The sequence below is a fragment of the Rhinatrema bivittatum genome, chromosome 4 (assembly GCF_901001135.1).
Source record: "Rhinatrema bivittatum chromosome 4, aRhiBiv1.1, whole genome shotgun sequence".
NCBI lineage: Eukaryota > Metazoa > Chordata > Amphibia > Gymnophiona > Rhinatrematidae > Rhinatrema > Rhinatrema bivittatum.
This window is the reverse complement of record NC_042618.1, coordinates 168,063,523-168,087,552: the sequence shown is the minus strand read 5'-3', so window position 1 is coordinate 168,087,552 and position 24,030 is coordinate 168,063,523. Positions and strand designations below refer to the sequence as shown.

Below are 24,030 nucleotides of genomic sequence, written 5' to 3'. Positions count from 1 at the left end.
AAGAGATCTGAGAGTGTATGTAGGTGAGTAGGAGAGAGTTGAGTGCAAGTGAGCATGGGTGTGAAAGTGAGTGGGCATGTGTCTATGAAAGACGTGTGTGTTGGTGGGAAAATGGCAGAAGTAAAGGTGTAAATGGACATGTGAGAATGTGAGAGAATGAGCAGTGAAAGTAAGTGTGAACATGTAAGAGTGTTTATGAGAGCAAATTTCTGAGCATCTGGTCCCACTGTGAGATTGCTGCCCCCCCCCCCCCCCCCCCGCTAATCCATGGTAATCTCAGGGCGACTGGAAGTCAAAAGTTCACAGGTATGAAAATAGTACATCAGCTAATCATTTACAACTGGAGGGACATGTACCCCCCCCCCCCCCCCACAGTATCAGACTCAGATAACTTTATTGCCATGACAATTTTACATTGTTGACAAAGAAATAAACAGAATGATTAAAATAAAAGGGTAGGGAAAAAAAAAAAAAATGGTAATAAGTCAAGTATAGGTACCGCATCAGAGACATGTCTCAGGTTTTAGTGCTGGTCACCTGACACAATGTTTCCAACTGCACCAGCATGGCTAACAGTGGATTAGAAAACGAGCCAAATTTTGCTTATGCACAGTTTCTTTTATTTGAAAATAGATATTTATTTCCTATTAGAAGGCCGAAGACAGGTTACATTTGGTTACATTTCTACTACAGGAACAGCAGATGGACTCCCTCTTTGGTGCCTCGTATGCCAAGCTCTGATCTCCCTTTCTCTCTGCCCCCCCCCCCCCCCTACTCTTGTGCCAGATTCAGATAACTTTATTGACATGACAATTTTACATTGTTGACAAAGAAATAAACAGAATGATTAAAATAAAAGGGTAGGAAAAAAAAATAAAAAATGGTAATAAGTCAAGTATAGGTACCGCATCAGAGACATGTCTCAGGTTTTAGTGCTGGTCACCTGACACAATGTTTCCAACTGTACCAGCATGGCTAACAGTGGATTAGAAAACGAGCCAAATTTTGCTTATGCACAGTTTCTTTTATTTGAAAATAGATATTTATTTCCTATTAGAAGGCCGAAGACAGGTTACATTTGGTTACATTTCTACTACAGGAACAGCAGATGGACTCCCTCTTTGGTGCCTCGTATGCCAAGCTCTGATCTCCCTTTCTCTCTGCCCCCCCCCCCCCCCCCCCTCCTACTCTTGTGCCAGATTCAGATAACTTTATTGACATGACAATTTTACAGGTGTTGCAAAAGTAACACATAGAATGGATTAAAATAAATGGGGAAGACAAGAAAAATATTACAGGTTACGGAAAGAAGAACAGGGGCAAATGTCATGTCCTGGTGCATGTTGTCCCTGGTGAGATTTCATTTCTGGCCTGGATGCAGGATATCACATACTTTGATGCTTGAGCTCCTGTGTCCCACCTAGGACAGTACAGCGAGATGGCGTGCAGAAAATGGGCAACTTATCCACATCCCTTGGGTGCCCAACGCAATATTCTAATGAGAAGGGAATCGGTATACAAAAAAGGGCGCGCTGGGTTAGAAATGTGCGTTTCTGATGCTCAAAAGTATATTGCATCGGGTGCACAGATGTCTAAGTAGTACATACGTTCCTAGCAAGAATGCATCGCCTACATGAAGTTACAGAAATCTGCAATGCCTGTTTACCAAAAGTAAAGGAATCACCCACCATTTTTTTAAGGTGTCCTTTAGTTAATCATCATGCTCTGTGCCACTAATCCCTATATACAGTACATTTTTTTGTTTTTTGTTCTAACCCAAAATAACTAAGTGTTATACTAATTTCTCTAAACAACCTACCCTACAAGGGGCACATTTATCACAACACAAAGAGGACCACATTTTTTATGTTTCTCATGAGTCCTTGACTGCGAGTAAACTTTATTCCACCTCCAGAGCTGGAGTTAATTTTCCGGTGTAAAAAAAATTGTGCATCGGGCAGGTTTTCCTGTATCGGGCACTAATAGCTAATGTCTTCATTTGCATGCGATTGAAATGCGATGGATGCTATCCAACATGCTTTGGTTAGGACGCGCTAATCTCCTTGCTGCATCAGATGCTATTATCCTGCATCTGAAACGTGCGCCCAACCCAAAGTAAACCCGGGCGCTAGACTGGGCTCACCTTATTGCATTGGCCTGAGAGTTTTTCCTGCTCATTCTTTTGAGGGAAGTTGTTGACTTTCTCTCTCTCTCTCCCTAGGGATTGTGGGAGTGCTATGAGAGTGAGGCTGAGTAGGTTTGGGGTGGAGAGTTGTGCTCACTTTGTATAGAAACTGAAGTTTCCTGCTTTTCTCTCTGTTTTTCCTCTGTTTGTGGTTTATTTTTGTGTGTTTGATGGCTGGAGGTGGTTGGTTTAGCTGACTTTGGTCAGCAAACCTGACCAGGATGGCTAATTCAGGGGGAAAACCTCCACCTAGTAAAACGGTGAAGTTTAAACTCGTGGAGATGGGGTAAGATTCCTGCTTCCAGAAAGTGCTTCCCGGGAGGACTGTGTGCTGGCTGTAGGCAAGGTTGTTGGTTGCAAGAACATAAGGTCTGCTTCTCAAACGAACAAGCCTCTGATGTTTTTGTAAACAGACACACAGCAGCAAACCAGGTCATTTCAGAGGGTATTGTTATAGATGCTACTTTTGTTTCTGGAATGCATCTGTCAGCTCCTTCAGTTAAAGTTACTTCAAATGTGCCACCATTTTTTAGCAATTAGCAAGAGACTTCAAGCTTCAGATCTGAGAAGGTGAAACATGTCTTTTAGAAGGCAAGTCTTTTTGCATAGTGATAACAAGATTTTGAAAGTTTCCTTGAGTTACAGACTTGATTACACTGCGTTTACTACAACAGGAGATATGAAGTGTTTTTGTAACCTGCTACCGCAACCGTCTCTCAAAACTCAGCAGGAAACTCCAAGGGGTAGGCTTTGGGTGTACTTTCCATCCTGGTCCCTCTATCCTCCAGTGCGACTCCAAAACACCACCACAGGATTCACTTACTTTGAGTCCAACCTACTTGTTTATTTTCTTGCACTCCAGCAACACAGAACGTGCAGGTTCCAGTTAAGAGGTAGTAAGTTGGATTCAGTTAAGTTCCACAACTGCCAGCAAAGCAGTAGATGTTAATACTGTCTGATGCAATTTAATAGTCCAGCATCAGGCAATGCTGCTCACGCTTCAGAGATTTTCTCTATCAGCGGAACTAGAGTATCCCCATGGTACTCACGTCGGGATGGTTTACCCCATGCCTCAGTGAGAGGAGTTCCAATTAAAAGTTGGCATTCCCTCTCTGGAGCTTACAAGTGCGAGACAGGGAGCTGGGTCCTCTAAATCTGCATGCTGAAGGCATTTTTGCCTGGTCCAGTGCTCTGCAAGGCATGGCCACAACTTAGAATTGAGCATGCTCAGATTGAGCAAATGCAGGACATTGAAAATTCCACATGAGGCCGCTTTAGAGCCATGTCAGGGGGTAACCACGGGCGACGTCTTCACTGTGGAAGTGTGACAATGTCCAGACAAGAGCAGGCAGGAAGCAAACAGAGGTGGTAACCGAGAGTGAAGATGTTGCAGAAGGTGACTTAGCGGCTGGGGATGAAGGCAAGGAGCTTGGTTCAGGGAATGAGCCTGTGGTTAACTATGAAGCAGAAAGCGTAATGGCGGCTGAGAATAAGGAGGGTGCAGCTGTGTCATGGCCATAAGCTGTGGGGGAAGGGGCTGGTAGCCCAGGCTATTTAAAAAAAAAAAAAAAAAAAAGATGATCTTTGAAGCCAGCAGTGTCTCAAGCTACTAAGATAACTGCTAAAAATCTTAACCAAATTCCTGAATATAGTACCCCAATCTCCCAGTATTGATACAGAGAAACTTATTATGCAATTAGAGAAATCAGGAAATCCTGTGGAAGAAGCAAGCCCATCAGAGAGTAAACACCTCTGAAAATGTGGATGGTGTGTTTAAATCTCCTGAGCTGAGCTGCTACCTCCTCAGACTCAACAACATCTGCAGCTCCCGCTTTCAGCCCTGACACAGAGACACAGGGGCTAATGCAATATGGGCGGACTAAAATCGGGCACTCGTTTCCCTAACGTGCGCCCATCCACTTCTCCCGAGCACACGATGCAATAGGGAAGTGAGGTGCCGTGTTAAAAAGAGGGCGCTAGGGGAAATTGTGCGTCCCTAGCGCCTCCTTGGCAACGGGCGCCTGGAAGAGGTGACTAAGTGCAGGTTAGGGAAATGGACGCTCAATACGAGCACCCATATTAGGTGCGTTCCATATTAGGTGCGTTCCATATTAGGTGCGTTCCATATTAGGTGCTACAACCCAAGAAAGAGATCTAGGCGTCATAGTGGATAACCCATTGAAATCATCGGTTCAGTGTGCTGCGGCAGTCAAAAAAGCAAACAGAATGTTGGGAATTATTAGAAAGGGAATGGTGAATAAAACGGAAAATGTCATAATGCCTCTGTATCGCTCCATGGTGAGACCGCACCTTGAATACTGTGTACAATTCTGGTCGCCGCATCTCAAAAAAGATATAATTGCGATGGAGAAGGTACAGAGAAGGGCTACCAAAATGATAAGGGGAATGGAACAACTCCCCTGTGAGGAAAGACTAAAGAGGTTAGGACTTTTCAGCTTGGAGAAGAGACGGCTGAGGGGGGATATGATAGAGGTGTTTAAAATCATGAGAGGTCTAGAACGGGTAGATGTGAATCAGTTATTTACTCTTTCGGATAATAGAAAGACTAGGGGGCACTCCATGAAGTTAGCATGTGGCACATTTAAAACTAATCGGAGAAAGTTCTTTTTTACTCAACGCACAATTAAACTCTGGAATTTGTTGCCAGAGAATGTGGTTAGTGCAGTTAGTATAGCTGTGTTTAAAAAAGGATTGGATAAGTTCTTGGAGGAGAAGTCCATTACCTGCTATTAAGTTCACTTAGAGAATAGCCACTGCCATTAGTAATGGTTACATGGAATAGACTTAGTTTTTGGGTACTTGCCAGGTTCTTATGGCCTGGATTGGCCACTGTTGGAAACAGGATGCTGGGCTTGATGGACCCTTGGTCTGACCCAGTATGGCATTTTCTTATGTTCTTATGTTCTTACCCATTTTCTCCCACTACCAGCACAATATACATGCACAAAATACATGGCCTGGACCATGTATATTGTGCGTGAATATTGTGCACCCTGAAACATTTTGTTTTCCCGGTCAAGCCTTTTTATCTGGTCTTCGTTCAGCTTTCTGTGGTTCCTTCTACTTAGTATCGCGAGGATACTTTGTAGGAGGAACCACAGAAACCATGGTTTTTTTGTTTTTCTGTTGAGCCCTTAAGCGCTGAATGACTTAATGCCATCCCCGGGGCTGGCATTAAGTTTTCCACGGTAAACGGGGCGCGAGGGTCACATGGTCATCTTTTGCATCCCGGGGTAATGGCTAATAGCATCATCTACATGAATTTACATGCGATAAGCGGCATTAGCTACTTGCTCTATGGGACGCGCATTTTAGACATGCGAACTCCCGATGCAATAGTGGGATTAGCGCATCCAAAACGTGCGTCCAATTGAGAGCTGACCAGAGGCGCTGGGCCTGAGCACTGGGTCTGAAAAGAGGCTGAGAGAATCAAGAGAGTCAGAAGATCTGCTAACCGTGAGTAAAAGAAACAAAAAATCACCGAGGACACACTTCCAGCATATTCACCCCTGAGGAGAGAAAGAGAATTGCCTCTCTGTGCCAAGGACAGGGTAAACATTTTTGCCGGTGCTGGAAGGGGTGTTTCCTGCCCACATAAAGATCCCCTGACTACCTGTGAGCTTCACTTTTCCATGTCCTGGAGGGTGGATGCTTTCCTGCCCTGGTACCAGACACTCCTGCACAGACAGAGGGAAGATGCAAATAGAATGCAAATAGAATCCTGTGGTGCTGAAAGTTAATTTGTCCTGCCATATTTCACCACTGTTTAAACAGTAAAGACTTTGTTTTGGGATACTAAACAAGTGACTCTGGAGTGTTTATTTTGGCACCTGCGGCACACAACAAGGATACATACATCTGTCTCCCGGGGTCAGGGATAATGGAAGGAAAGTCACCCTTAGCGCTCTGGGCCCTGAAAGTTAACTCTCCCCTCCGGAAAAAAAAAAAAAGAATCCACACCTTGGGGAAAGAGACTGCAGGAACAGCTAGCCAGGGTTCCAGCCACAAAGAGATAACAAAGAAATGTATGGCCCCATCAGAGTGCAGCCTGCCTCCGGAGATGGTGTTACATAAAAAGTACTTTCTCAGATCTGAATTTAATTTATTTCTGGATTTCTACTCAGCATATTTTAAGCAGAACAGTACAAATAAAATATGATCAGCAAAGTTCATAAATCTTTAAATAGTAACAATGACAGGGATCAGCAAAGCAGCTAACTTTTCTATTTTCTTTCCTACGGATTTGTTTTTTAGATGCTCTGTGCAGCACTTCACTACATTCGTACACAATGAATATAAGAACATAAGAACATGCCATACTGGGTCAGACCAAGGGTCCATCAAGCCCAGCATCCTGTTTCCAACAGTGGCCAATCCAGGCCATAAGAACCTGGCAAGTACCCAAAAACTAAGTCTATTCCATTAACTAGCCTGTGCAACCCTGAATGTTAATATATGTAGCAACATTAACAAGTCCCTCTCTCGCTCTCTCTCTCTCTGCTGCAGGCTATGAAGTCTTTTCTCATGGTCGCCAGGTCTTCTCTTTCGCTCTGCTGCAGGCTCTAAATCTGTCTCCCTGTTTTCAGGCTCAGATCGCTGCACTACGCCTCCCCCTGGCTGTCGGCTCGCACCTCTCTGCCTCTCCCCTGCAGGCTCCTCTCTTTCTCGGGGCTCTGACCTTTCTCCCCACGAACCCCCCCGCTATCACTCTGACCTTTCTCCCCACGAACCCCCCCGCTATCACTTTCTCTCTTTCGCTGCAGCTTGCGCTACCTCTCAAGAGGGAAGCCCCTGACACAGCATAAAAGTTCTCACCCCCCCCCCCCTCCCCAGCCACTCTTCAAATGACCAGCAAGGTAAAGTAAATAAACAGACCACGTCTCCTCGGTCATATGATCAGCGACAGCTAACGCCAGGTTAGGAGCAGCGCTGTCGGCCAAGCCTCCTGCTCCATAAGCCTGAACGCTGCTCTCTTGCTGGCAGGACAGGGGGCGTCAACAACCCCGGGGCCCGGCTCACTGCGCGTGACGTGGATGGAGCTCGATGGTCGCTGCACTGTGACGGGCGTTCGCTTCCCGGCACTGCCTTGGCTGGCGTGCGTACTATATTTATTTATACTGGGGCAGCTTGTCCACTCCCATTGCTCAGCCCGAGCTGCCGGAGAGTCTCCCGGCGCTTCCCTTACCTGACAAACAGCAGATGCACTCAGGTGGCAGCGATGAAGGTACTGGCACAGAGGACAGCTTGCACCTTCTCATGTCTTCACAAGAGGATGATGTGACATTTTTATCTGGATTTTATCACATGTATATGGCATCTTTTCTATGTAATGTTTTTCTGTTATAATGATAAAAACATTTGGGGTGACATGACCCCCCCCCCCTCTCTTCTCTTTCAGCCTTCCGTGTTCAACCCTCCCCCCCCCCCCCCCCCAAGCTTTGTGCCCAGGGCAGCTGCCCTTCTTGCCCCCCCCCCCTTGCCCTATGGACTGATAACAATGTAGTATATGTGTGTGTGTGTGTATTTGTGAGCCTGTCTCTCAGTGCAAGTGAAGACAGTAAGACAGTCTGGCTCCCAGTGTAAGACTGACAACTCCATGAGAAGACAGCTTGTCTCTCAGTCAGAGCTAAATTGACAGTGCCTATAAGCAGTGGGGGTGGGGTTTGTCCACATCCACTGGCCAACACTTTCTCCCCACCAGGGAGGCATGGGACAGTTCCTCCCCATACCCCCTGCTGAAATGATCCCCTCCCCCCACCTCTATGCCACAGCACGGGCCCCACAACAGAAGCAGTGGCAAGCAGAGCCAGGAAATTCAGTGGGGAGTCTCCTGCAATCCTTGCATCCTCTCCAAACCTGTGACGCCCATATTAGCAGGAAAACCGTGTGGGAGGAGGGGATGGGATGTCGCAGGGCTGGTGAGTGGACAAGAGTTGCAGGAGACCCCATGCTGAATTTTCTGGTTCTGTTTGCCGCTGCATCTGTTGTGGGGCCCGTACTGCGGCATAGATGGGAGGGGGGAAATATCTTAAAAGGCAGAAGGCCTGGATTTAGGCATGCATGAGAAGTAACAATAATCCAGCACCTATAAAAATTTGGCACTGGAAGCAGTTGCCTATGTTGCCCAAACTAAAATTCATGGCCAGCTCGCAGCATAAGACTTGTAACTACATGGAAAGACTCAAATGAGCCAAAAAGGAATGGAGGATTTCTCAGAAAATATCATATTGAATATAAGAAATACTGGGTCAGACCAAGGGTCCATCAAGCCCAGCATTCTGTTTCCAACAAGGGCAAAACCAGGCCACAAGAACCTGGCAAGTGCCCAAACATTAAGAAGATCCCATGCTACTGATGCCAGTAATAGCAGAGGCCATTCCCTAAGTCAGCTTGATTAATAGCAGTTAATGGACTTCTCCTCCAAGAACTTATCCAAACTTTTTTTAAACCCAGCTACACTAACTGCAGTAACCACATCCTCTGGCAACACATCCCAGAACTTAATTGTGAGTTGAGTGAAAAATAATTTTCTCCGATTAGTCTTAAATGTGCTACTTGCTAACTTCATGGAATGCCCCCTTGTCCTTCTATTATCCAAAAATGTAAATAACCAATTCACATCTACTCGTTCCAGACCTCTCATGATTTTAAAGACCTCTATCATATCCTCCCTCAGCCGTCTCTTCTCCAAGCTGAACAGCCCTAACCTCTTCAGTCTTTCCTCATAGGGGAGCTGATCCGTCCCCTTTATCATTTTGGTCGCCCTTCTCTGTACCTTCTCCATTGCAACTATATCTTCTTTGAGATGAGGTGACCAGAATTATACACCGTATTCAAGGTGCAGTCTCACCATGGAGCGATTACAGAGGCATTATGACATTTTCCGTTTTGTTAACCATTCCCTTCCTAATAATTCCTAACATTCTGTTTGCTTTTTTGACTGCTGCAGCACACTGAGCCGATGATTTTAAAGTATTATCCACTATAAGGCCTAGATCTTTTTCCTGGGTGGTAGCTCCTAATATGGAACCTAATATCGTGTACCTACAGCATGGGTTATTTTTTTCCTAAATGCAACACCTTGCACTTAAATTTCATCTGCCATTTGGATGCCCAATCTTCCAGTTTCGCAAGGTCCTCCTGCAATGTATCACAATCCACTTGTGATTTAACTACTCTGAATAATTTTGTATCGTCTGCAAATTTGATACCCTCACTCGTCATATTCCTCTGCATCAGCCATGGTGCATCTGCACCTTGAATATTGTGTGCAGTTCTGGTCGCTTCCAAGAAAGACATAGCAGAACTAGAAAAGGTGCAGAGGAGGGTGACAAAATGATAAAGGGGATGGAACATCTCTCCTATGATGAGAGGCTATGCAGGCTAGGGCTCTTCAGCTTAGAAAAGAGATGGCTGAGAGGAGACACAATAGAAGTTTATAAAATCATGAGCGGGGGGTCAAAGGGGTAAATAAAGGATGGTTATTTACCTTTTCAAATAGTTCTGAAAGAAGGGGCTATTCCATGGAACTAACAGCTAGCAGATTTAAAATAAATCATAGGAAGCAGTTTTCCACTCATCGCTCTATCAAGCTTTGGAATCTGTTGCCAGAGGTTGTGGTCAAGGCGACTGGCACAGTGGGGTTTAAAAGAGGTTGGACAAGCTCCTGGAGGAAAAGTCCCTAAGGCCTTATTAGCCAGGTAGACTAAAGAAAGTCATCGTTATTTCTGGGAGTAACAGGAATACTTCCACCTTGATTGGCCACTGTCAGAGACAGGATGCTAGGCTTGACGGACCCTGGTCTGACCCAGCATGGTAATTTTTATGTTCTTAAGACAGCCTGTCACCTTGCAAGGCTCGTAACTCCATGGGACGAAAGTGTAAGGCTGACATGGTCCGTGGGAAGACGGCCTGCCTCAGCATCCAAAACTTGTAATTCCATGAGAAGACCGCCTGCCTCTCAGTGTAAGGCTGGCACGGTCACGGGACAACGGGCTGTCTCGGGGCGTCTTCCCACCTGGTGAAGGTAAGTGGTGTACCTCAGGGCCCAGTGTACGGGCCGGTTCCATTCATTTAACTCTGTTAGTGACATTGCAGAAGGATTGAAGGAAAACTGTGCCTGTCTGCAGATGACTCCTGCTCTCCCATCTGAAATATTGGCACTCTGCGCCGAAGGCTGCCGCCCCTTGCTGGACTGAATACACGCTTGCTGGATCTGATGTAATATCTTTCATTTACAGGCAAGGCTGTGCTTGATTTTTTTTTTTTTCTCCTGAAGCTATTCTGATTCGCCCAAACTCGTTTGTTCCATCCAACTCACTGACATTACTGGTCTCCCTCCTGAAATATTGGTACTCGGTGCCTGAGGGGGGGGGCATGCAAATTCATGGTGCGCTTCATGCACACCTCTGTAGCCGCCGAGATTGTTGCCTTCTTTGCTTCCACAAAACCATGGTTGCTTTCCTGCTCTCTCCGAGGATACTGAAATCAAATGGTCTAATTTTGATTTTGAAATGGCATCTGAGCTGGAGATATTACAAGTTATTATATCACGTAATTCTTCCTTTTGTGCTTTAAATCAGTGCGGTGTCTCTTTTTTTAAAATCATTGAAGGACACCCTTGCTCTATTTTTTGCCATCTTTAGTTATTTTACCCTTTATCAAGGCGTTGTCCCACATGTATTGAAGCAAGCCTCTGTGAGACCGTTATTGAAAAACCCTAATCTGGATCCTGCAGGTTTGTCGAGCTGCTGGCCTATTTCTTCACTTTCATTTTTGGCCAAGGTTTATTGAAAATCTGGCGTTGAAATAACCGAATGACTTTCTGCAGGATTAACCGCAGAGAAGATTCTTATATTGCTAAACACCTCTGCTGTGTTGACCATCGTATCCTGTATCATGTACGTGAGTGTGGTAAAGCGGGCTTAGTGCCAAAGTGGTTTCCTTCTTAGCTCTCCTGCCCATCCCAGTGGGTTTGCATTGTTCGTTGTGGTGGTTTATTAACACCAGTGACCCACCAGGGTCAGCCCTGATAGCGGCATTATTTAATATTTATTTGTAAACTGCTGGCAGGGCTCTCTGCGGGTTACAGAATATACGTGGACGACGTTTCATTTCCTTTGGGGCCGAGACTACTGAAGATGCTACCATTTGACTGACCATTATTAGACAATGGCTGAATCATATTAAACATTCCCTGAATTTTTCTGAAACTGAACTGAGAGTCCTCCAGCAGTCAGTCACAGATTTGATTCCCCCTTTTCTTGCTGTTGGGGCCAGTAAGCTTTCTGTTGTGTCGCAGGACAGAAGCTGAGGAGACTTGATTGATAACTTATCATTCCATCCCCAGATCAGGACTGTGATCAGTATTTTTTTTTTAACTCTGTCTTCTTTGAGGTTCGAAAACTTTATTAAACAGTTCTGATATTAGATCGATGGTGCAGGTGTTGATTCTGCCTCTGGACTGTTGTAGCTCTGTTCCCTTGGGATTACCTGACTGTACTATGAGAGTGTTACATGGATTATATCAGGACGCAGCATGAGGGATCACATCACATCCGTGTTACTTGAACTCCACTGGTTACCTATTCAATACCGTGTTATATATAAAATTGTACTTCTTGTACATAAGCTACTCGATCTGTCTTCCCTACCTTGGGCAAATGCAACATTACAACTGTACAATCCTACTCGGTCTTTATGCTCATCTCAGCGTAGGTTACTTGATATTCCTTGCCTCACAGACGAGAGAGAGGACATTTTCAGTCACTGCACCTTTGATTTGGAACACACTCCCCATCAAGCTATGCCTCTTCACTTCTTCAGAGACTTTCAGGTCTTTACTTCAGACTTTTGTGTTTGGACAAGCATTTCTGTGAGCCATGTTCTGGTGGTAGTTCTAGTTAAGTTATTATTTGCAGTGATTGAAGCTACTTTGTTGTTGCACTTTTTTTGATATGGTTATGATTTTGGCTGTTTGTGACTTCCCTTTTTTTTTGTGGTTTGTTTTAACTTTTATGATTGTTTCCTTATGTATATCGCCTCGGGCTTGCACAATTGATGATTAATACATTCTGAAAATAAACATTTGTGGTGCCATCTTGTGCCATTTTTGCTTGTGCTGTGAATTTCTTCTTCATATTGTTGAGGATAACCGTGACTGTTACTTGTGTAAGTAACCATGTCTTATCCTATTTCAGTTAACGGGCAGGGCTGGTCTGCTGGTATTACCCAAAAGCATGGGTCTAGATCAATGTCTTCCCACCACTTCTTCATTAATTTAAAGAGATGTTTTTTGTTAATTTACCTGGTAAACACACAGGCCATCTGTAAATTCTGCAGAGTAGTTAAATCTCAAGCAGATTGTGATAAATTGCAGGAGGACCTTGCGAGACTGGAAGATTGGGCTTCCAAATGGCAGATGAAATTTAATGTGGACAAGTGCAAAGTGATGCATATAGGGAAAAATAACCCTTGCTGTAGTTACATAATATTAGGTTCTATCTTAGGAGTTACCACCCAGGAAAATGTTGGCGTCATAGTAAAGTTGGCGTCATAGTTTATAATGTATTGAAATCTTCGGCTTAGTGTGCTGTGGAAATCAAAAAAGCAAACACAACGTTAGGAATTATTAGGAAGGGAATGGCAAATAAAACGATGGATGTCATAATGCCTCTATTTCACTCCATGGTGAGGCCGCATCTTGAATACTGTGAGCAATTCTGGTCGCTGCATCTCAAAAAGGATATAGCTGCACTGAAGAAAGTATGGAGAAGGGCGACCAAAATAAGTGGCATGGTGCGGCTGCCCTATGAGGAAAGGTTAAGGAAGTTAGGGCTGTTCAGTTTGGAGAAGAGGCAACTGAGGGGGGATATGATAGAGGTCTACAAAATCATGAAAGGACTTGAACAAGTTAATGTAAATCGGTTATTTACTCTCTCAGATAATAGAAGGACAGGGGGCACTCCATGAAGTTAGTAATTAGCTCATTTAAAACAAATTGAAGAAAATTCTTTTTCACTCAGCGCATAGTTAAGGTCTGGAATTCATTGCCAGAAGATGTGGTTACAGCAGTTAGTGTAACTGGGTTTAAAAAAGGTTTGGATAATCCTAGAGGAAAAATCCATAAACTGCTGTTAATTAATAAGCAATAGTAGCTTGAGATTTATTTAATGTTTGAGTATTTGCCAGGCACTTGTGACTTGGATTGGCCACTGTTGGAGACAGGATACTGGGCTTGATGGACCCTTGGTCTGACCCAGTATGGCATATTTTATATTCTTTTGTTAATAAGATTCCTGTTTTAGTGATCTAATTCCTGAAAAGAGACCTGATGTTTGCTGTGTTACTGAATCCTGGCCTTATAAAACAGATATTGTTTTATTAAATCAGCTACACATGCCTGGATACCAGGTTTGTTTCTCAGCCTAGACAAGGCAAAAAGGGTGATGGCCTTTTAATTCATGTTAAGGAATTGCTACATATGTCACGTCTTTGTGTTGAGTTGGTAGCCGGTTGGGAGATTATGGCTGTTCATAATTCCATCTGGGGGCTTTGTTTAGTTTATAATCCACCTGATTTTTTTGAATCCAGATCCATCTTGTATCACTGACATATTGCTTCTTTTAATGCCTATATTAAGAATTATATTGATATTGGAAGTGGAGATGCTTACATATATAACTTGAATCTGCTTTTACATTTTATTCTGAAATATTATTATTATATTTTATTTCTCAGTGTACCTCTTACTACTTTTATTTATTTACTTCTTTTTGGAACAACCTGCCATCCTGTTGTTTGTTGTATACAACTTGTGTCTTTAAATAAAGAGACATAAAACATGAATGTATACCCTTTATCTGTTATTATTTGTGATGATTGTGGGTGGATCCTTGGGCCGGTGACAGATGACCATACCCACGGGGGAAGATCCCGAGAGGGACCACCAGTCAGGCTCAGAGTATGGAGACAGACACACACGTTCTTTTATTAAACTGTATAGTGAACCACCAGAGGTGGCAGTAGTGAGCTGGAAGAGCCCGGCTGGGCTGTAGTCCCTCAGGCACTGGAACAGTGATCCCAGGATGGCTGAGCTGTAGAGAAACTGAGATAGTGAGTAGGCAGAGTATGCAGACTTCAGGAACATAACCTTGATGGTAACACTCACACAATTGTCTCTTGGAACAGCCCAGGAGCTGGAATGAAGTAGGCCCTCGAGGAGCGAGTACCTGGTTCCAGGGAAAGCTCTGAGAGAGAAATGATAACTCACTGGTGTTGTAGGCAGCGGTGACTTCCTGGCAGAAGGTATATTTAGTAGCAGGTCCGGGAATGTGGGCCCTCGAGGAGCGAGTACCGGTTCTAGACTGCGACCTGAAAAGCAAGAGAGAGAACGAGGCCCCCGAGGAGCGGGTAGCCCTGGTAAAGTCCGAGGAGGCAGCATAGCAAGGTAAGCAGAGAGCGAATCCCATCCGCAGCGATACCTGGAGGCAGCTAGGTAGGAAACCCTTTGCTAACTCGATTAGCTAGCAAAACAAGAGACCTTAAATATCTGGCGAAGATGACGTCATCTCAGGGGGACGCCCCTGAGGTTCGCGCCACAGCTAGTACTTCAGTCGGGGCTGCGCCACGCGCACACCCTTAGGCCTCAGGAGAACCTGGCGGAAGGCAGCGTCTAGCCGGTCCGGGAACGCTGGAGGAGGTCAGCAAAGTGACGCTGCGGCAGCCAAACGTCCATCAACCAAAGAGGGAGTCGTCAAAGAGGTAAGGTGGGCAGAGTGGAGACGTCTGGCAGCGACGGTCACAACATTATCAAATAGTGGTGATACCTTTTTAACTTCAATGACAACTTTTGGTTGGACACAGATTGTACAGTAGCCGATACACAAGCTGGATCACATTTTAGACTTTTTATTTTTCTACTCTAACCTTTCTTTTTCAAATTTTGATCTTAGCTGATCTGATCCCGTTTTGATCAGGCTAGATACCTTTGTGTTAAAAGCACAGTTACAAAGCAGGCAAAGTATGAGAAACTGTACATTTAGATTCTTGAGCTGAACTTGACTGTGTTAAATGACTCTGAATCTGCAGTTTTGATTTGGGATCATTCCCTCCATTCACCTTGAGATTTGCTTGCTCCTGTTAGAGAATGACTCTTGGTAGACGTCATAAAGCACTGTGGTGCAGTCATGATCTGGTGGTGATTGAGCAAGAGCTTCGATGGTCTGAACATGCCATTGGCGAAAAACAAGAGATGCTGAGGATTTACAGACATATATCTGAGGTTGCTAAAAGACTGTTGAATACAAGCTGATTAATTTTAAAAAAGCCATTTTTTGGCACAAATTCAGCTGCACCCAATCGACCTAAGAGGCTGCTTTTCATTGCTAGATCTCTTATTTCTATTGTAACTAATGATAATTCCAAGCCCCCTTTTAGTCCTAATACAATTATAGAAACATAGAAATGACATCAGAAGACCAAACAGCCCATCCAGTCTGTCCAGCAAGCTTTCACACTTAGTTTTTATTTTTTTCTCATACTTATCTGTTACTCTTGGCCCTTATTAGTAACTTTTCATTCTTCATTCACATCTTCTAGACTTTATGGATCCACAGTATTTATCCCACGCCCCTTTGAAATCTTTCACAGTTTTAGTCTTCACCACTTCCTCCGGAAGGGCATTCCAGGCATCCACCACCCTCTCCGTGAAGAAATACTTCTTGACATTGGTTCTGAGTCTTCATGCCTGGAGCTTCAAATCCTGACCCCTGGCTCTGCTGATTTGTTTCCAACGGAAAAGGTTTGTCATTGTCTTTGGATCATTAAAACCTTTCAAGTATCTGAAAGTCTGAATCATATCACCTCTGTTCCTCCTTTCCTCCAGGGTGTACATATTTAGATTCTTCAGTCTCTCCTCATAAGTCATTCGATAAAGACCCTCCACCTTTTTGGTCGCCCTTCTCTGGACCGCCTCCATCCTGTCTTTGTCCTTCGGAGATACGGTCGCCAGAACTGAGCACAGTACTCCAGGTGAGGCCTCACCAAGGACCTGTACAAGGGGATAATCACTTCCCTTTTCTTACTCAATATTCCTCTCTCTATGCAGCCCAGCATTCTTCTGGCTTTAGCTATCGCCTTGTCACATTGTTTCGCCAACTTCAGATCATTAGACACTATCACCCCAAGGTCTCTCTCCTGCTCCGTGCACATCAGCCTTTCACCCACCCCCCCATTGGGTAATATTTTTTTTTTTGTGACAATATAAAAATTCTTATTGCCTCATTCACTTTAAACTCTGTGCCTTCTTTTGGACACAATATTTCCCTTGTTAAGACCTGAGACCATTTTGAAATGGTATCCTCTGAGGTGATTAAGACAATTAATTATTATTGGTTATGTAGAATTCATTTTGCCTTTCAGCAAATTGATCTAATGTCCCATTAAAATATTTGCGGGATGATATTGCTGTGTTCATTTCATCATTTGTGAATTGTTCCTTGACTGAGGGTGTTATCCCTGCTGAGTTGAAGCTAGCTTTAATGTGGCTTGTGCTGAAAAAAAAATCCTTATACCGACCTTGGGAATTATTGTACTATCTCAATTCTCACATTTTTAACAAGGTCTTGAAAAAAGTAGTATTAAAGCAACCAGCATCTCATACTTAGAACATAAGAACATAAGAAAATGCCATACTGGGTCAGACAAAGGGTCCATCAAGCCCAGCATCCTGTTTCCAACAGTGGCCAATCCAGGCCATAAGAACCTGGCAAGTACCCAAAAACTAAGTCTATTCCATGTAACCATTGCTAATGGCAGTGGCTATTCTCTAAGTGAACTTAATAGCAGGTAAGCACATACTGATGAGCACATGCCTCTGGATGATTTCCAGTTTGGGTTAAGGGCTGAGTATGATATCAAATCCCTTCTGTCTCTTTCTGATGTTCATTGTGATTTTGATGCAAGGGAAGGTTTTTTTTTCCCCCCTAGTGTTGAATGTAAATAAAACCGAGATTCTCTATTTAACTAGGATGTCACGTGAGGATATGTCGACATCCCTTCTGATTGATGATACCCAGATTGCGATTGTGAAGCAAGCTAGCGGTCTTGGCATCATGAATTCGCTCTACCTTTTCTGCCCCAGGTCCGGAAGGTTGTGAAGTCATCGTATTGTAAATTATGTATGTTGCGACAATTAAAGCCAGTTTATATTTACAAATTGTTCTTCATTCACTGACCTTAGATTATTGTAATGCATTTTATGTTGGCCTGCCCCCAGTCCACACCACATGCTTTGCAGATGGTGCAGAACTCCGCAGCTGGGAGTCCACTTAGGATCCACATAACACCTGTGCTGCAGGATTTGCACTGGCTGCCTGTAGGTTTTAGAGTTACTGTTTAAAGTTTTGTTTTTAGTGATTTATAAAATTCTGAATGGGCTGGTTGTCAAAGTGTTTTAATTTGGCCTTCAAGTTTTAACCAGTGAACATGTTCGCTGAGATTGGCTTCACAGAATTTGTTAGATGTTCCTTCTCTCAAACAGATCAAGCTTTGCAAGTCTAGACAATGCCTGTTTTGTGTGACTGCCTCAAATTGCTGGAATGCTTTGCTTAATGAGCTTCAGGCATAATCTTCTCTTTTGAGATACGGGAAGCTATTAAAAGTGCACCTTTTTTTTTTTTTTTTTTTTTAATAACTTTTTTTTAGTTTTTGGTTTTTAAGGGGCATGGGATAAATACTGTGGATCCATAAAGTCTAAAGGATGTGAATGAAGAGAAGAGGCATGGGGGTAGCTTGTGGGAATTACGGCTACTACCTGGAGATTAATACCCTTATTCAATAAACATACTCACTGCCAGTGCAACTCCAGCATTGCTCTAAGCTTCAACGGTAAGAGGAAATGTGGAAATAAGGATTTGCATTCACAAAAAAACCAGGGAGTAGCTTGCTTGTTGTGGCGGTTACTACCCCAAACCAAATAAGTCTGATACTTCACTTCAATGCATATCCAGCATAGCTCTCTGCTTCAACGGCAGGGGGGGGGGGGAGGAAAAGAGGATTTATGTTCAGGCAACAACCAACAAGAAATGAATTACATAGTCTGGGCAAGCACATAATTATGGGAGTAGCTTGCTTGTTATGGCGGTTACTACCCTGAATCAATTAAGCCGGATACTTCACTGGGAATACATATCCAGCACAACACACTGCTTCAATGGCAGGGGGAATAAGAATAAAGAAAAGAGGAATTATATTCAGACAACTAACAAGGACTGAATGGCACAGGCTGGGTAAACAAATAAGCGTGGGAGTAGCTTGCTTATTGCAGCAGTTGCTACCCCTGACCAATTGCGCTGGATGCTTCGTTTGGATGCAGCTCCAGCACTGCTTTCTACATCAATGGCGGGGGTGAAGGGAAACTGGAACCAGGGGGTTGCTGATGGGGGCCAAGAGTAACAGACAAGAATGAGGGGAAAAAAAAGTGTGAAAGCTTGCTGGGCAGACTGGATGGGCCGTTTGGTCTTCTTCTGCCGTCATTTCTATGTTTCTATGTTTCTATAACAACTTCAGTTCACCTAAATCATTTGATACAGGTTGAGGTCTAATAAAAGGGCACTTTTTTAAACAAGCTTTTGCAGGAATCCAACATGATGATATGCTTAACTGATACTGCGATGTTACAATTGTCTGGTAGTATTTTATTTTTGCTTTTTGTGTTTTATTATGGATTCTTATGTTAGATATTGTATTAGGGATTTATGGGTGTTTGGTGTATTGTTTCACCAATTTATTTATGTATTTACTTTTGTAAACTGCCTAGAAGTGTTGATAATGCAGGTTAGAAATTTTATAAATAAATGACACAAAAATCTTTAATAGGCGAGATATGATGGGAGGGGTGGTAAAGAAAAGAAGGCTTGAAAAATTGGAAGAACAGTCAGTGGTTTGAAAATTGCTTCAGTGCAAAAAAAAAAAAAAAGTTAATCCTGCATCTGGGCAAAGACAATGCACACAGATATTTTTTTACCTCCCTGAACATGATTTATGGCAGACTTTGCTCTGGCTGTAAAGCAGCTACAAAGGGATAGATTTTATTAAAAATGCACGCTTGCTACCCGGTACACACACATGAATGCGCGATTTTATAACATGCGTGCGCCGCCGCACATAAGAGGGGGAGTTGGTTTTTTTCTACATTCGTGCGGCGACACATCCGGGCCTTCCCCAGTTCCGTCCCAGTCCGCTCCAATTGAGGAGCAAACTGGGAGGGAACTTTCCTACCCCCTACCCTATTCTCCTTTCCCCTTCCCCTCTCCTCCCCACCCTCTAAAACCTATTTTTTAATTTTTGTACCTGTTATTTTGCAAATTACTTCAGGGCCTGACCTGAAGTAACTTGCACGCACCCGCAGCCGGGACAGCGATGAATGGCGCTGTCCTGGCCCGCCCTGTCCCCTGGACCACCCCCTTTTGAGGCCCCGGCACTTAGACGCGTGGCCGGGCTGGTTTAAAAATTGGCCTGGCACGCATATGGCCCAGCAACACGCGTAAACCCCGGGGTTTTAAAATCCGGCCTAAAGTGCACGAGTGGTGAAGTACATATAGTGGGACATGGCCGATCCCCAGTTTTCACAGAGAAAATCCAGCATGCTATTCTGCTACATGTGTTAGCTCTCTGGGGTGGGTACCAAAAACAATAGTTTACACCTCCCAGTTTTTTGCAGGAGATGCTGGTTATGGCTGCAAAGCATGACTGCTCATGCCCCTGTACAGCAGCGGAAATACAGTATAAGACGACACACAATAGAAATAGAGCGGTCATAGATTGTACATTTGGCGTTTTGAAAAGCTGGTTCCGCTGCCCTGACCACTCTTGAGGGTGCGCTATAGTATTTGCCAGAGCAAAGGGCAGATATCTTTGTGGTGTGCTGTATGCATGGCATTCATCAAGACTTGGATCTGGACCTGAAGCCAGAGCTGAACATGTTCAATCCTGTCACAGAAAGAGACAGTATGGGAAGGGGGAATGAGCTTCGCCGCAAGGTCATAGTGGACTATTTTGGGGGTATGTTTCAACACATGGGAGGATAGGTTGTGGGCAAGGAGGGTTGTGTGGAGGTCAGTGGCATGTGGTCAGGACCTCCATGGGATTCAGTGATTTTCTTAATTGATTTCCTTTTATTTTTTATTTTTTTGTGGTTTTTATCCAGCTTCTTGGTATTGTGCCCTGCAGGACCAATGGAAGTAGTAGCCTGTGACCGGGTGCCCCGGGTTGCCAGTACGGTTGCCAGTGTCTGGTTTTCCCCTTTTTATACAATGTCTGGTTACTGTTGTAACTGAACTCTGTAATGTCTGGATGAGCAGTGGAAGGAAAGGAACTCGGGAGGCGGATCCTGCACTGCTGCCTCTAATTGGCCATACGGCTCCTGCATTAATGTTTCCGCACAGACACAGAATGAAGGTGGGAGAGAAGTGGGTCTAGTTTTAGATTTTGAATCTATAATTTGTATTACTAACTTTTAGCTTTAACGTAAGGTATGTTTATTTTTTAATTTATATACATTGCATTGATATACTTCTGTAAGAATTGCGATTCATCAAGCCTAATGAATAATAATAATAATAATAATAATAAATAATAATAATTTAATCTGCATGAAGCTACTGCTGCTACCTCTGCTTCTGTCTCTGCCTCTTCCCTCCATTTGGCTGCCCGGCCCACAAGAACAGCAGCCTCCGATTCCTGCTGTCGTCAGATCCCCTGGCCTGGCCTGAGAAGAACAGTCACATTCCACTATCATTGTGTACAGAGCCCAGCTCAGAAGAATTTCAGTCTCTCACTCCCATAACGTTCATGGTCCGACCCATCTGAGGGAGAGAGTGTTGCCTTTGCGTCACACTGGGCTGGCTGGCCCAAAGAAGAGAGAGAGGGCTCAGGGACATGGCTGGTAGAGGGTGGGGGAGAGTGGAGTCAAGGCAATGGTTAGAAGAGTGTAGGAGGCAGAGGGAGGAGGAGGAGCAGTTGGAAAGATTCTGGGTAAAGTATCTTCTGGGCTGAGGAGGAGGAGGCACCTTGGGACATGCTGTAGTCCAGGCTTAGAATCAGCAGCATTTGGAGAAGGCGATAGGGGGCAGCAGTGTTGGGTGTGGTGATGATTTTATTTTTGCAGTGTTGCACTGCAGAGTCTAATCTTGGATTTCCAGTTCATTTTAGGGTAGATTTTCAAATGTGCGCGCACTACCCGGCACGCACACATGTATGCCCGATTTTATAACATGCGCAGGCGCGTGCATGTTATAAAATCAGGGGTCAGCGTGCGCAAGGGGGTGCACAATTGTGCACCCTACGCGTGCCGATGCCCGCGGGCTTCCCCTGTTCCCTCCCAGGCCCTTCCCCCTAAACTAACCTTCCCACTCCTTCCCCTAACCTTCCCCCTCCAGCCCTACACTACCCCCCCCCCCCCCAAAAAAATTTTTATTATATCTTTTGCGCCTGTCTGGAGGCAGGCACAGGTTGCACACACTGGCAGCCTGCTGGCACACGATCCTCCGACACAGTGGTAAATGGCCCCTGTGCCAGAGGCCTCTTGCCCCGCCCTGCCCCCAGACTGCCCCTTTAGTAAAACCCCGGGACTTAGAGGCGTCCCAGGGCTTTACACACGTCACCGGGCCTTGAAAATCCGTCCCTTTTTGTTTTCATCTTTCTATTTATAATTTCTGGTCTCTTATTCTGTATTGGGTAAGGGTCTGCCTGTGTGCTATTTGCTTGACCTAACTGAGGGATTCTGCTATTGTGTAGTTTCTGTGTAGGAGTCTATAGCAGCCTGACTTGTACTGTTTTCAGTAGGTAGCACACTGGTCTTCTAGAGCCTGATACTGTATAATATTTGCAATGCTGGTTTTTCCTGGGTTAGGGTTGTTGAATCCTGGGAGTTAATGTTTTAATATGGCAGATTTGTCTCTTGGAGTGAACTGTAATCTTGGATCTGTGTATGTGAGGTATTGAGACAATATAGGACCTTTTTTAGATGTGAATGTTTCTGATCTGATATCTGAAGGGACTTATGTAGTTCTTAAAAAATTTTTGTACAATATTTTTAGGTACACATTTTCTTTTATTGTACAGATATTCTTTTAGGCAGCTTTGCTTGCTCTGTTTTCCTAAAGAGAGATGTATTGGTGTTTTGGGGCTGGTGTAATATTTGCAGTGTTGCCTTTTCATAGGGAGGATTGTTACTGTTTGAGTGCTGGCAGTTAGTGCAGTTTTGGTATGGGGTGGATTACTATATTTTAATTGTTTATTCATGGTTTTCTGAGGGCCAAGCCCAGACCCACTATACATTATACAATCGGCCTAATGCCATATATACTCCAACTGTCTTTTGTGTCGTAGGGAGAGGGGGTTGAGGAAATGAGACTGCTGGAGGCCTGGAGGAATGTAGGGGAGAGGGGAGTGAGACTGCTGATGACTAGGGGAAGGGGGAGGAAGACTGAATCCCTTACTATAAATGTCACTGCATGCCACTGTTGGAGGATATAGTGTTCTAACTCTAACATTTGTCTCTTTTTCAGATTGGTGCACACCTCAAGGAAGATGAATATCAGGAGAAATATGCTCTGTGAATATCTGTCTGTTTTTTTTAATTAATATGTTCAAACTTTAAATGTGCTTTTAGTACACACTGTGGCCATGTACATAGTTTTTTTTTTTTAATGTTTATAATATGTTCCAAATTAAAGTGAGATTTTAATAAAGTGACATTTTTATTGAGAGACATGTCTTTTTCTTCCTCAGTATGACTCCATTTTATCACATTTCTGTGATCTCTGGGCTACCTGTGACAGGCCCTCATTCTTGGAATAGAGATTTCCAAGACTGTGAAACACAGGCCTGGAAAACTCTGTTCTAAGGATGGAACATCCTTGGAACAGAGTGTTTGAGGTTTCCAGACTGTCTCGTAAATCCCAGGCCAAAAGGAGGAAAGGACCCTGACCTATTTGCAACAAAAAAAAAAAAAAAGACAAGTACAATTTCCAGATTGTTTACTTAACTTCAAAAGCAATTGCACAAGTCAGAATTTAAGATTGTAATTCGCCTAGCATGATTGTTTCAATATAGTCAAAACATAAATACTTTTAAATAAAATAAATTAAGATTGATTCAGAGTAGTCCGGTCAAGATGGCGGCATGAGCTGGACACTGCTAAGATCTTGTGTGAAATTTCTTGGTTTTTCTATTAATTAAATATGCCACCTAAACGCAAAGGTAAGGTGAGGGTGTATTCGATGGAGCCTTTACCCTCACCTAGCCAGCAAGAAATTATTCACTTTTTGTCAACACCTACCAGAGAACCAGGAGCCGAGGAGCCAGTTGGGCGGAGCAGCGGGGGAGAGTCTCTTGCGCCCTTGGAGGAGGCATCGCTGAGCCTTGATCTAAGGAGGCCACCAGCGCAGAGAGGTGATGGAGAGGATGTCGGAGATGACCCGGGAAATGTTTGTGCTTCCGGGGTCGCCTCCGAGCCTGAAGGGAGCGTCGGCCAGGAGACGCCATGAATGTCAACACTACCCACTGCAAACCTCGATGTGGACCCCGCAGAGAGAGAGGAGCAAGGCGCAGGAGGAAGGCCGAGGTTGGAACAGCAAGTCGGAGGAAGCATTGTCGACCTCGCACCATGCGGTGATGCAGGTACGGGAGAGAACGGTGCAGATGGCGGACCTGGAGGTGAACCCACCCCCCGTCCCACTGTGGTGACACTAGATGGACTTTGGGACTTGGTGGTAGGGTTTAAATCCGAAATGAAAATGACCTGTCAAAATTTAAACCAA

The 24,030-nt window shown here is 44.3% G+C and overlaps 1 protein-coding gene and 1 long non-coding RNA gene across 3 annotated transcripts in view; one reads left to right on the top strand and one right to left on the bottom strand.

Moving 5' to 3' along the window:
- GAA (glucosidase alpha, acid) overlaps positions 1-7,242 on the bottom strand; it is a 76,120-nt gene extending 68,878 nt beyond the window's left edge. The window contains exon 1 of the mRNA XM_029599183.1: positions 7,082-7,242. Coding sequence (XP_029455043.1) covers positions 7,082-7,098 — 17 coding nt within the window. The 5' untranslated portion in view covers positions 7,099-7,242. The remainder of the gene's footprint in view (positions 1-7,081) is intronic.
- LOC115090285 lies at positions 7,201-22,977 on the top strand. 2 transcript variants are annotated; one of them, XR_003856361.1, is made up of 4 exons: positions 7,276-7,430; positions 17,235-17,385; positions 20,415-20,665; positions 22,777-22,977. It is a non-coding gene; the product is annotated as an uncharacterized LOC115090285 (long non-coding RNA). The 2 variants fall into 2 exon arrangements; XR_003856360.1 differs by lacking the exon at positions 20,415-20,665 and having other exon boundaries at positions 7,201-7,430.
- The last annotated feature ends 1,053 nt before the right edge of the window (positions 22,978-24,030 follow it).